At 46.7% G+C, this 12,844-nt stretch overlaps 1 protein-coding gene across 1 annotated transcript in view; it reads left to right on the forward strand.

The window, feature by feature from the left end:
* The window catches only part of TEX11 (testis expressed 11), a 183,437-nt gene that overhangs the window by 156,394 nt on the left and 14,199 nt on the right, over positions 1–12,844 (forward strand). Inside the window, exons 22-28 of the mRNA XM_072627254.1 lie at positions 911–997; positions 2,593–2,663; positions 3,830–3,946; positions 5,637–5,709; positions 7,711–7,860; positions 8,469–8,577; positions 9,359–9,479. Of these exons, the coding sequence (XP_072483355.1) occupies positions 911–997; positions 2,593–2,663; positions 3,830–3,946; positions 5,637–5,709; positions 7,711–7,860; positions 8,469–8,577; positions 9,359–9,479 (728 nt within the window). The remainder of the gene's footprint in view (positions 1–910; positions 998–2,592; positions 2,664–3,829; positions 3,947–5,636; positions 5,710–7,710; positions 7,861–8,468; positions 8,578–9,358; positions 9,480–12,844) is intronic.

The raw sequence follows: 12,844 nt of genomic DNA on the forward strand, positions 1-12,844 counted from the left end.
CTTGAGTTTTTTCATGGTTGCTTGTTGTCTGTGTTGTTGTCATTGTATAAATGGTTCTCTTTGTTTTGTTCATTTTGTATCAGCCCATATAAGTCTTCTCAGGTTTTTCTGACACCATCCCTTTCATCATTTCCTATAGCATACGTAGACCACAATTTGTTCAGCCATTCCCCAGTTGGTGGGCACCCCCTTTAGTATCCAGTTCTTTGCCACCACAAAAAGAGCGACTATAAATATTTTTGTATCTATGGGGCCTTTTCCTATTTCTTTGATCCCTTTAGGATTCAAGTCTAGTGCCAACATCACTGGGTCACAGGGTGTGCACAGTTTAGTGACTTTGAGTCCTGAATGGCCAGACTGGCCCACTGCCCCACAGCTCCACCAATAGGGTTTTAATGCATCTGTTTTCCCCCAGTCTTTCCAACAACTTTTATTTTTCTTTTTTGTCCACTTTGCCAGTCTTATGAGTAGCCCTTCACTTCTATTTGATCACTCTTATTTTCTGTTGATTTCTTTACCCTACTGTTTTTCAAGGTTTAGCCTTGGAAATTTACTTACTGGTTGTGTGGCCACTGACAAGTCACTTAATCTCTCTGAACTAAAATTTCCTCCTCTGCACGATGGAGCCAGTGCCTACTGTGGCTGTCTCCTAGAATCATGAAGTGTGACAGAGATGCCAGCTTATGTCTGATGGCATTAATGACTATGGTCTTCCCAAAGGTGAATGGATTCCCCAAAGTTTGGTCTTCCTGAATCTTGGAGCTAATACCTTTTCTCATCTTAAATTACTTTTCCAGTGCACACAGGTGCCAAAAGAAAATTCAAGGGAAGCCGGTTTTTTAGAGGGATTAAGAATTCTCTGTAAGTACCCAGTACAAAGCTTTGACACCACACTCTCCCTTTGATACAGCCCACCAGAGATTTGCTGAACTGGTAGCAAAAGAGAAACTGACTTTGGATGTGCAGACTAATGAAGCCCATTGGTTTCGAAAAATAGGTAAGAGGCAAGTCCGCCGATGACAGAGTTGCCGATCGATGCTTTCCTCTCTTTCAGAGTTCTCTTTCCATGCTTTGTCTCATCTTGCCCATTAGCCTCCAAATGTCAATAACAACCACACACCAGTTGCCAAAGTGATAAGGGAGCATGGAAATGTCACAAGCCCAGTGGGCTTTGTTTGGCCCCGGCTGCTTAATGGCCAAGGTGCTAATTTAGCACAGGGAGAAAATGGATGAAACAAAACACTTCAGCTTTAGCTCTGATTGTCAAAAACTTAATGCTCTGTGACCTTAGGGAAATGGGAGAAGTCATTTTCCAGTCCCCAAGAACCTTTCTCCTTTGGCTGAACTTTCATTTTGGTATTCCAGAGAGGAGCCCATCTTGAGTATTTGTTTTGCTTGAGCCTCACTTTTTTCAACTGAATTTATCGTCTTCTTCCATTACTTCTGGTTCACAGAATCAGAGAACGGCAGAATTGGAAGGGATCTCCAAGGTCGTTCGTCCCAAGGTGTCAGACATGGGGCTCTCACAGGGCTGCATGCAGTCCATGACACTCCCAAGGAAGGCCTTCACCAGATTTAAATGTCAATGGGAAATGTTTAACAAAATTAATGAAAATGGAATAAAACGTTGATAACATGACGATCGAAAATTTAAGTTCAATATGTGGACATACAAATTAGTGGCCCTCATTTTTATTTGATCAAGTCCCACTCCCTCAAATAAGAGAAGAAACTGACAAGATCCAGAAAGAAAAAGGGACATGGTCGCATGGTTAAGGTCACAAAGTTAATGTTGTATAGTGAGTGTAGTAAGCATTGAGACCCCATGAGAAGGTCAGGCCCCTGGTTTGAGTCCTGGTTTTGGCTATAGCTTTGGCCAAGTCCCTTGGCCTGTCTGGACCTCAGTTTCCTCCTTCACAAACTGATGGGGTTGAACCTTATCTCTAAGGACCCTTCTACCTCCTCTATTTTATATAAGAATCTCCATGGTATGAATTCTTCCTCTGATACCTTGGCCCAGTGTGTAGGTGCCTCTGGGCACTTAAAGAGTCTGCCTGCAGAGCTCCAGCTCTAGCCACTCCACTTGGGCCCATCTGGTGCACAAGAATTAGCCCAGCTTCAGTTGGTGAGGCTCATCACTACATGATCGATCAGCTTTGTAGCCTGAGCAGTTCTCTCACCAAAATCTTAAGTCTAATGGAGCAGAGTCAGAACTTCAAGGTCCTAAGCCAGTGCAGGTAAGGAGCCCTTAGGAAGTCTCCCAGGAGCATGTCATAGATCATCCTTGATGTGATGTGTGTGCCTCACTTGGACTCTCCACCTCAAATTAGCCTGCACACTAAAGTTTGTGTACTGGAACTCAGTTGTCTCTGAGAGACAGTAAGTTCTCCTGTGCAGAGAAACATGTTGAAGTTAAAATTCCATGGTTTTTTTTTTCTTAGCCCCCATGAGAATAGTGAGAACTTCTCAGGACTCACCAGAGTCCCCTGACCACACTAATATGTCAAGATAGATGTATCAGTAAATGTACTTAAAGGTAGAGATGATGCCCAAAAGGTATTCACTGTGCTACTCTTGTGTGTTTACTTTGAGCCTGGAACTTGGCCATGCAGTGTGAAAATTGCCCAAGAACCATTCGAGATTTCTTCCTGCTTTCTTACAAGGTAAGGTTCTTCTGATGAGGTTTAAGACCATTGTGCTAAAGGGGTGGCCCAGAGCCAGACACTCAGAGCCAAGGGACCAGATTTAAAAGGAGGTGAGCTTTCCTGGGGTGTGGTGTGAGGAATGGTAGAGAGGAATCCCCCTCCCCGCAGCTTCAGCTCTAGAGAATCTAGGCCTTTCTTCCTGCAAGCTCTGTGTCTGCTCTGCTTGAATGTAGCCTAGAAGGTCAGAATTGGAAGGGACCATAGAAGTCATTGGATTCCACCCTCTTCATTTACAGAGTAGGAAATGGAGGCCCAGAGAGGGCCATCAAGAGGGGAAATAGACTTGGAATTCTGCTGATTATAATGCTGCAGAACCCAGAGGAATCGGCAGTCCTTGATGGTTAAGGCCTGTGTGTGTTGACCTGGACTCTCAGCCTGGCTGTCCCACTTACCTTGTGGTTTCCCCTCTGGGGTTCAGTTTCTTCTGAATGATCTTGCTGGGGTGGTACTTGAGATTTCTACATGGCTTTGGGTTGTGCTGGGTTTTTTTTTCCCCAGTGGGAGTCCAGGGGGTCTTCCCCACTCCAGGTGAAAGGCAAAAGCTTGTCTAGTTTGTTGTGTCCTCTTGGTCCAGATCAGTGAAGTAGGAAACTCCCAGTGTGGCAACTCCGTCTACCAGCGCAGTTCAACAACATACCTGAAACTTAAAATTGGAGAGAGTTTCCAGGCCTCCTAGAGGTTAAGTGACTTACCTAGAGCCATCCAGCTAGTATATGTCAGAGATGGAACTTGACGTCAGATCTTCCTGACTTTCAGTCTAGCCTTCTGGCCATTATCCCAAGTGGCCTCTCAGCAGGCTGAAAATACCGGTGGACGTTTCAATTCTCTTTCATACCTAGAAGGACTCTGTCATGAGGAATCATTTGGAAATTTTAACACAAACTGAGGAGAAAAATCACTTGCTAAATGAACTAAGGGGTGGAAAGTAGTTCTTGCTGCTGGGAGGGTAGGATCTCCTGAGGGACGCGTTGCAGACACCACAAAATCAAGGTGAAGTGAAAACCTGAGCCCCTCCTCCAGGTGACGTACTATGCCATCCAGTCAGGCTGGGAATGATTTGTATTCTGACTCTTCGCCAGGCAGAGGTTTCACCATTTGCTCATGTTCTGCTTATTTCTCCTCAGTTCTCCCAGTTTTGTCCCTCTGAGAAAGCCGTTCTTATTTCACAAAAGATGTGCTTGTTGATGGCGGCTGCTGCCAATTTAGAACTAGGGAGAAGCATTTCAGAAGCTTCTCAACAGGTAACGTATAGCAAAGAGGAGAGATCCAAGTGGTGGGAAGGGGATTGTTTCTCTCTGGTGTCTTCCCCTCCTTTGATCCTAAGCTCCTTAACTTCCAGCCACCTCTGCTTTCACTCCCGTCTTGTTCCCAGAGGCCTGCAGTGGCCCTGCTTGGCTTGGTCTCTTCCTCCTCTCCCATTCTTATAGCTCCTACGTTTCTTTGGCACCTGGCCTTGGGAACCTCTGTCCTCTTGAAACATTTTCGACTGTCTCTTTGAAGGGATTCTTCATTTCTGTGTGTCCCTGTATCTATGAGTGCCCCCAGGACTTTTGCCCAAATCCTCTTTCTTTGGGAGAGTTCATCCACTCTGGCGACTTTGGCAAGTGTCTGAAAGGAAGCGACTTGTGGGTTGACTTGCCTCATTCAGTAAGAAATCCATTTGACTGAATCAAGCTTGCTTTCTCAGTCTAGCACTGCATTTCATTCTGACATCTCTTAAAAATCCCATTAACTCCAGCTAAGTATGAATGAGAGAGCCCTGATCTGGGCGTGCCTATGCCCTTGTGCCATTCTCTCAGATGCCAGTTTTGGGCGGGGGGGGGGGGGGGTCAGCCGTGCTGCTTCCCTTCTTGTTCTCCTGTTATAAGCCAACTATTATCATTTGGCAGATGCAGACTTTGCTTTCCACACTGTTATTCTCCAGGCCTTTGGCCACCAGGACAAACTAACTACGTGGCCCTCCACCTCTCCTGCTGCTCTCTACTAAGTGCAAAATTCCATGCCTAATGGAGAAAAGAATTTGCCTTCTCCTTCCCTAGATCCAGAACAGCTGGAACTCGGGCTCTAGAGTTGGTACAGACCTTTGAGAGCATCTTAACACAACCCCTCATTTTTGCACATGAGGAAACTGGGTGTCTGAGTGGTTTCCTAGCTGACCCAAAGGTCACACAGGTAGTGAATAATTAGTCGAGCTGGATTATCTGCCATAATATTTCTTTTCCCTGTCCTTCCCTTTTTCAGAACTTCCCTCTTTGAAGAAGCCTATCCCACTTACACAGGGTGTCCCCAAAATCTTAGGGTAGTTTTAAATATCTTGGGCTAAGATTTTGGGGACACCCATCTATAGGCCCAAACCTGATGCATAGCTGCTCTGAAAACATTTAGAGATAGGGGAGTTAGGGTCTGGTCCTGGGATTTGGAATCTTGTGAGCTGAGCATCATCACCCCCATTTTATAGATGATGAAAATGAGGCTGAGGGAGATGATGTGACTTGCCCATGGCCTTACAGAGTTAGGGTTCGAGTTGCCTGTGCTTTTCTCTTTTCTGTGTTATCTCATGATCTTCCCCCCCCCCCCCCATATCCTTCCTTATCTTTCCCTAGGACTCAATGAAAATGTACTCCTTATCTTTGATCTTTCTTGCTTTTGAATGAGTAACTTAGTCTGGTTTCTCAGACTCATCAAAGATGTCAGTATGTCCTTAAGTTTCTTGCTGAACCACTTCCTTTTTCCAGGGGTATTAGGACTGGGCCCTCTATCAGGAGGCCACTGTGGTTTTAGAAATGGAGGTGAACTCAGCTCCCATTTGCTTGGGCCATAAGGACGTTTGATTTTCAGAGCTGCTTTTTGGATAAATTGTTGAGATGCGTTTACAAGTTGCTGAGAAGTTCCTTGTTTGTTCTAACTTAAGCTGTCTTTTTTGCTACATAGACTGAATTGCTGACTCATGCCCTTGAGTATGTGCAGGGCTACAAAGAGATCTGGAGTGCCCTGAAATTAGCAGGTATGATGGGGGCTGGGAATCTGCCACTTCTGCCCTGCACCTACCACTATCAAGGTGATCAGGGACAAAGGAAAAGAACTTCTATGTTCTAAAACATTTACAGCAGCTCTCTTGGTGGTAGAAAAGAGCTGGGAATTGAGGGGGCGCCCATCACTTGGGGAATGGCTGAACAAGTTGTGGTATGGGATTGTGATGGAATACTGTTGTGTTGTAAGAAATGACAAGCAGGAACATATCAGGAAAACCTAGAAAGACTCACATGAAATAAAGCAGAAGAAAACAAGCAGAACCAAGAGAACATAGTATCAGCAACAGCGATATTGTTCAAAGAGTAATGGGGAACAGCTGAGCCGTCCTGAGTGATGGGATCATTCAGATCAGTTACGAAGGACTGGCAAAGGAAAATGCCATCCACCTCCAGAGACAGAACTGATGGATAGAAAGATGTACTGTATGATTCTGTGTGTGTGTGTGTGTGTGTGTGTGTGTGTGTGTGTGTGTGTGTGTGTGTGTGTGGCAGGCAAATATTGGCCTTCTTTAACGCGGGTTTGGGAGAGAGGGAGACAACTCAGAACTCAAATTGTAACTTCAAACATTTTTTTAAAGATGTAGTTGGAAAATATTTAACAAAATAACTGAAATTTTTTTTCAAAAAAGAACTGCCACTTTTGGAGTTGAGTGATACAAGACTAGAGCCACCGCTGAAACCTTGAGCTGATGGGATATTAAATTAGCACTGGCAAAACCTAACGGCTTCCTTGGTTACAGGGCATCTTTTGTAATCAACAGATCTTGGTAACTGATTTGAAATGAGAGGAGAGAATCCAAGAGAATGGTTTCATCTGTGGTAGGCAGAAGTTGTGTGGTAGATGGGAATGGTGAAATCAGGAGGAGCGACTTGAGTGATGTCTCATTTTTGACAGGTTGAATTTCAGGTGCTCTTGGGTTGTCCAGGTGGGGTAGACCTTTAAGCCACTGGAGAGGCAGGTTTGTGGCTAAAGCTAGGTCATGGGCTCCCGTATAGATTTGGGAGTCATCTCCTTAGAGGTAGTAGTTGAAGTTCTGGGAATTCAAAGGTGCAACTAGAGCAGAGAGGAAGAGAAGGAGGGGATACAAGAGAGTGTAAAGTGTCAGAGGCCAAAGGAAGAGACATCATCTATCCTAGTGCTGGAGAGAGAGCGAGGAATCAGATCATTGGTGACCATTGACACGTGGTAGATGCTTAATAAATGCTTGTGGCCTGCCTACCTGCCTTTCAGTGCAGTGGATGAAATAGAAGCATTGGGTATAGACAACTTGTTCAAGATGTTTAGCAGTCAAGGCCTTACTATCTGAGAGAGATTATGTCATAGCTGCCCAGGGCAAGAAGACCAAGGAGTAGAAACCTTTTAAGGGGAAGGATTTCCTCCCTCCCAGTGCATTTTAGGTTTGAGGGGTGTATGTTTGGAGTCTACAGAGTCAGATTTCAGCTCCATATAACTCCCCAACAGTTATGAACTTGTTCAAAACTTGATCCAGTTGCCTCATGGGGTAACAGGTTTCTCTCTCCCAAGGTGGTTTCAGGAAAAGGGAGGTGGCCACTTGTCCCAGTGCTGTAGAGGCTGTGTGGGCCTCTCATAACCTTCTGGCACTGAGAATCACTGACATGAGACCCCTGCTCCAGACCCCTCTTTCCTGTTGAGGGACTACAAAGACCAGGTTACATTATTAGAATCCCCATGGGTGGGAGATGTTGCATTGACATTTCTTCAAGCCAGTGGTAAACCTGGCAGTGACTTCAGGAAGCGTGGGCGCTGCTCAATGTATGTGACCAGGTTGTTGAAGTGATCTGGGGGCTGGGTAGTGGGGGTTGGATCTGTCCACGGGGGCTGGAATAACCTTGGAGTTGTAAATGAAATTAATGTTCTTCCTCCTGCAAAGCTCCCTAGCTGAGAACTTGAGAGCAGGAGAAAATAATAGGCTATAATCACTGAGCGGCTGGCTGTTTTACTTCTTCCCCAGGGGTCGACTCGAAGGATCCAACTGAGAATTTGCTTCTCCTTTATGAGATTGAGGCCAGAGCCAAGTTGAATGATGCAGGCCTGACCAGCCTCCTGGAGTCCGTGTGGGAGCTGCCTCAATTAGAGACCAAAATCCTAGAAACGATTGCATGTAAGGCTTTGCTTTGCTTTGCTTTTGCTAACTGCATGGAGGAGGGGCCTGGTTCTTAGTCTTTCTTCGGTTTGTTTTTACCACTGTCACCCACCCCACTGTGGAACCTGTCTTGTGACAAAGAAACATTCCACGTGTGTAATACTCCATGTTCACCCCCAGTGAGAGCAGGCAAAGGATGTTTGGTCAGGAGGCCCCTGGGACCAAGAATCTTCATGGAGATTATTCTCTTGATTTGACTTCATGCAGCATTTCTCTTTTCCTCCCCCATTTTGGGGAGTATTCCACACTGCTGGCCACCCCTGAGCTCCTCATTGTTGATCTGCTTCCTTGTTAGTAGGCCCCTCTCCAAGTAAGCACCACCACAGACAGACACACATGCCCCCACCCAGTCCCTCCTCTCCCCCCCCCCCCCCACCATTAAGGAGGAAGAAACTCTCTCAGAAAGCACCTGTGGATTCGTCGTCATGGAAATCCAGTTGTATTGATTTCCAGCCGTCTTGCTCCAGGAGGCCCGTAGGCTGTGGTAGACGTGATGCTGTGGCTGACGTCCAGAGAACATTGCTATCTTTACTGAGAATTTCTCCTCTTCACTCTTGTTTTTAAAGCTATAACAATGGAGTACCCTGCCCACTATCCAGACATCTCCAGGAAGGCCTTGAAAAAAGCCTTGTCTCTCTACCTGCAAGGAGAGCCCATTGATGCTGGGAAGTTCAGGTGAGGAAGAACTTGCACAGCTGAGCCAGTCCAAGCTAACTGATGGTACTAAGTCCCCACTGTGGGACTGAGGTCACCGAAAACAGTAGCAGGGCAGAAAGAGTGGCAGAAGACAGAGTGTCTGCCCTGTGCATGTCTCATACTTGGAGAGGAGCTGAGAAGCCCAGAGAGGACAGGAGAGGGCTGTAGATTGGGATGAGGTTCATGCTGACCAGCTTGTGCTACAGTCTGCACCCAGCACTGCCCCCAGTCCCTGGATCTCTCCTGTCCCTCCAGGATGCTGCTCCCTTCCAAGGCCCAAGGGGCATGAGGAAGGACAGCGAGTGTGTGCGTGTCAGGAGAATATGCAGCTGCCCTGTACCTTTTGTGGAGCGATAGTTAACTTGCAGAACTGCAGGATCTTGTCAGAGTTCTTCATGTACAGACAGGAGCAAAATGAGATACTTAGAATTTCCTCTGCAAAATCTTATTACAATCTCCCTGTCCAAGAATACCAGCGAGAGTGCTCTCCAGGAAAAGGTTCCCAGCTAAGATCCCATCTTTTCTTGCCTGTTTGAGAAATCAAAGAGCTGCTTTCAGTTTGGCAGAATGCTCACTCTGACACAGTCCTGGTAACAGGTTTAAGTGGGCAGCGGCAGCACACTCGTCTCTTCAGGCGTGCCCGCCTATCCTGGGCCCCAGGGGTTGCCCTTGTGAAGCTTGTACCTGGGCTTGGGATGCTGGGTATCTCTCATTTCATTGGTCCAATAAACAACCGTCTGTTCTCTTTTTTGACTGCCAGCAAATGTCTGCACAGCTTCCTTAACCTTTCGCTACCAGACAGGCCGTTGGTCACAGATACGTGTCCCCTGCAAGAAAATTGGCAATTGTTCGAAGATGCTCTTCGTGTGATCAGCTGCTCGGTAAGTCAAGCTAAGAAACCGTACGTGAGGATGCTGGTTACAGAAAGCAGATCTTGAGAGGGGGGCGCTATTGGAAATGGAGCCAGGTTCCTGCTTTCTGCTTATTATGTTTCCGGGTGGATATATTCTTATGACCGTATGTATGTGTAGAAGCACCACAATTATGACATGTCAGAAGTCTTCATTCCAGATACTGCTGGATCTGAGACATTGCTAGAGCTCTTTGTGTTCTTTGGAGAAGTGTTAGGTGCCATTTTCCTCGTCATTAAATGAATATGTATTAAAAGCCACTGACTTCAAAACTCTATCTTCTGGCTTCTGAATGGCCTCAAGAAGGGTGGAGACAATCTTGCAGGGGAGTCTCAGCTTCAGTTTCCCCTGAATTTTTCTCTCCTTATTCTCAAATTCAGGCCCCAGGCCAGAGCTGCTGGAGACAGTTACTCCTTCCTCTACCACTGGCCACCAGGGGTCACGGCAGTTAATAAACTGAATACAACTTAGGGCATATTAGTAAAAGTGTGGGGTGCAGCTGCACATCATCAGATCACATCTAGAGTAGCATGTAGTTTGGGCGAGCCCATTTTTAGAAGGTACATTGATGTTGCATTCCAAAGAATGCATGTAGGACAGTGACGAGACTCAAAGCTATGGAGGAATCTTCAACAGAAGATTTAGCTGAGACCTAAGATACGTCGCATAGAAGAGGCATTGGATTTTAGTCAGTAAGCACCTTCTTACGCATCTACTATGTGCCTGGTACTGTCCCAATACAGTCCTGCATCAAGGAGCTCCCAATGTAATGGGTGAGACAACGTGCAAACAACGTAGAAACAAGTTTGAACCAGGAGAAGTTAGGACTAGATCTCAGAGGGAAGGCACTAGAATTAAGGGGAAACCACTAAAGTCTGTAGAAGGTGGGAAAGCAGGATGCAAAGGTAAGGAGAGAGCGCATTCCAGGTGTTGGGGACACCCTGAGAAAATGCCAGGAATATTTGGAGTGTCTTGTGTGTAGAACAGCCAGGAGGCCAGTGTCACTGGATAGAAGAGTCTCTTTCCAAGAGTGAGGTGGAAGAGGACTGGAAAGGTATGAACATCTTTGAATGTGAAGCAGAGGATTTCATATTTGATTCTGGAGATGACGGGGAGCCCCTGGAATTAAGTGAGTTGGGGGAGGGCCTGATGGAGTCAGACTAATACTTTAGTAAGCTCACTTTGACTGCTGAGTGGAGGATGGACCAGAGTGGGGAGAGACTTGAGGTCAGCAGGCATTACAATAGTCCAGGTAGGAAGTGATTGAAGGGGCTGCATTAGAGTGAGGACACTGTCAGGAGAGAGGGGGGTGTATTCAAGAGATTTTGCAAAGGTGAAATCAATAGTCCTTGCCAATAGATTGAATACGTGTGTGGTGGGAGAGAGTGAGAAGTAATGAGGAATCCAGAAGTACTCCTGGGTTGTGAACCTGGGGGACTGGGAGGATGTTCCCTACTATCATAAGAAGGTGGGGAGGAGAGGGGTTTAGAGGAAAAGCTAATGAGTTCAGTTGTGGACACGCTGAGGTTAAGATGTCTGATATGCAGCTGAAGATGCTAGACCACAACGAGCTTAGGTTAGGAGAAGTAGACTTGAGAATCATTTGAGGATAGAGATACTCATTATAACCACAAGAGCTGAGCAGATCATACCATGAAGGAGAAGAGAGGGAAAAGAAAAGAGGTCCCAGCACAGACCTGTGGTCTCTCATGGTTACCAAATGTGACTAGGATGCAAAGGAGATGGAGATGGCGTGATCAGAGAGGGAGGAGGAGAGCTGGGGAAGGGGCCAGTGTGAAGACCTAGAGAGATGAGAAGATCAAGGGGAAGAGGGTAACCAGCAGTATCAGAAGCTGCAGAGAAGTCAGGGAGAATGGTCATTGGATTGGGCGATGGGGAGGTCATTGACAACGTGGGAATGATGAGGCAGGAAGCCAAACTATAGAGACTCAGAGTGAGAGGAAAGGAAGTGCATGGAGGAGAGATACGGGACAATGGCTGAAAGGATTAGATGGATCAAATGAGGGTTTTTGGAGGAGGAGGAGGGAGAAATCAGCATGTTTGTAGACAGGGAGAGACTAAAGATGAATGAGTTTCTAGAGATGATAAATGCTGCAATCTGCTGGAGAAAATGGAATGGAGAGGGCTCACTTGTGCAGGTGAAAGGTTTGGCCCTGGCCAGAAGAAGGCTCACATCTTTATGGTTGATGGGGAGGGGAGATGGGGGGTGGGAGTGGGGGATGTCTGAGTGGCATGAGATGAGGAAGGGGGAGAAGAGCGAACGGCTTCCATTTTTTTTTCAGTGAAATATGAGGCAAGGTTCTCAGCTGAGATGGGGGAAGAAGGAGGAAAAATATTTGGTGAGTGGGATCAGAAGGATTGCCTTGCAGCAGTGAGGACCCAGTAGTGGATGAAATCAGCATAATTTTGTGATTTTCTCGAGCTTTGTTGAACAGCATGAGACTAGGAGGGAAGACAGCAATGGCAGGAGTAATCTAAGGCTGAGCCTTGGCAGGGCAAAATTGATGATAGGATAAGGGGGCAAAAAGGAGGAGACTGTTTCCAGGGCAGCAGTGTGTGTTCGTCCTTCGTTGCCAAAGACCATGCCATCAGAGAAATGATGACATGACTTGCACTTGACTTGGTTTTGAGTGAGGAAGGGCTGTGCAGGTCACCAGCCTCACTTCTCCTCCAGAGCTATCTGAATCCAGTGACCAGATAATCCACAGGATGACTGGAGGTGACCCAGGATGAGGCAGTTGGGGTTAAGTGACTTGCCCAAGATCACATAGCTAGTGAGTATCAAGTGTCTGAGGTGAGATTTGAACTCAGGTCCTCCTGACTCCTGCACTTGTGCTCTATCCACTGCACTACCTAGCTGCCCCCAGGGCAGCAGTGACAGTATGGGAAAGAGCTGAGGGGTCGAGGGGTTGGAGGTCAAGGTTGAGGACTAAGGACAGGGTTTAGGGTTGCAAGATGGAAGAATTGGAATGACAAGATGTCGATCAGATGAAGGAATTCCAGCCATCATGAGCATGGAGGTGCTGCATTTGTGGGTCATGGCAAGATTGAGAGTATGACCATCCCTGTGCTTAACTGAGGTGGGTAGAGGAGTGGGTCATGAGAACTGAGGAAGCTGAGGAATTGGGAAGGTTCTCTGGTATGAGGGCAAGAGTTTGGAGAGGAGAGACTGTAAACCAGGCCCTGAACTCTTTGAGGAGAGAAGGGGAGTATCCTGGTGGTTTGGAGACAATAGCTACCAGATGGGGGTAGAGGGAAAACCTGAAAGTGACCAGGGGAGCAAGGAAGATTCCAACTCCCCTGCCTCACCCAGT

Source organism: Notamacropus eugenii, chromosome X, assembly GCF_028372415.1.
Source record: "Notamacropus eugenii isolate mMacEug1 chromosome X, mMacEug1.pri_v2, whole genome shotgun sequence".
NCBI lineage: Eukaryota > Metazoa > Chordata > Mammalia > Diprotodontia > Macropodidae > Notamacropus > Notamacropus eugenii.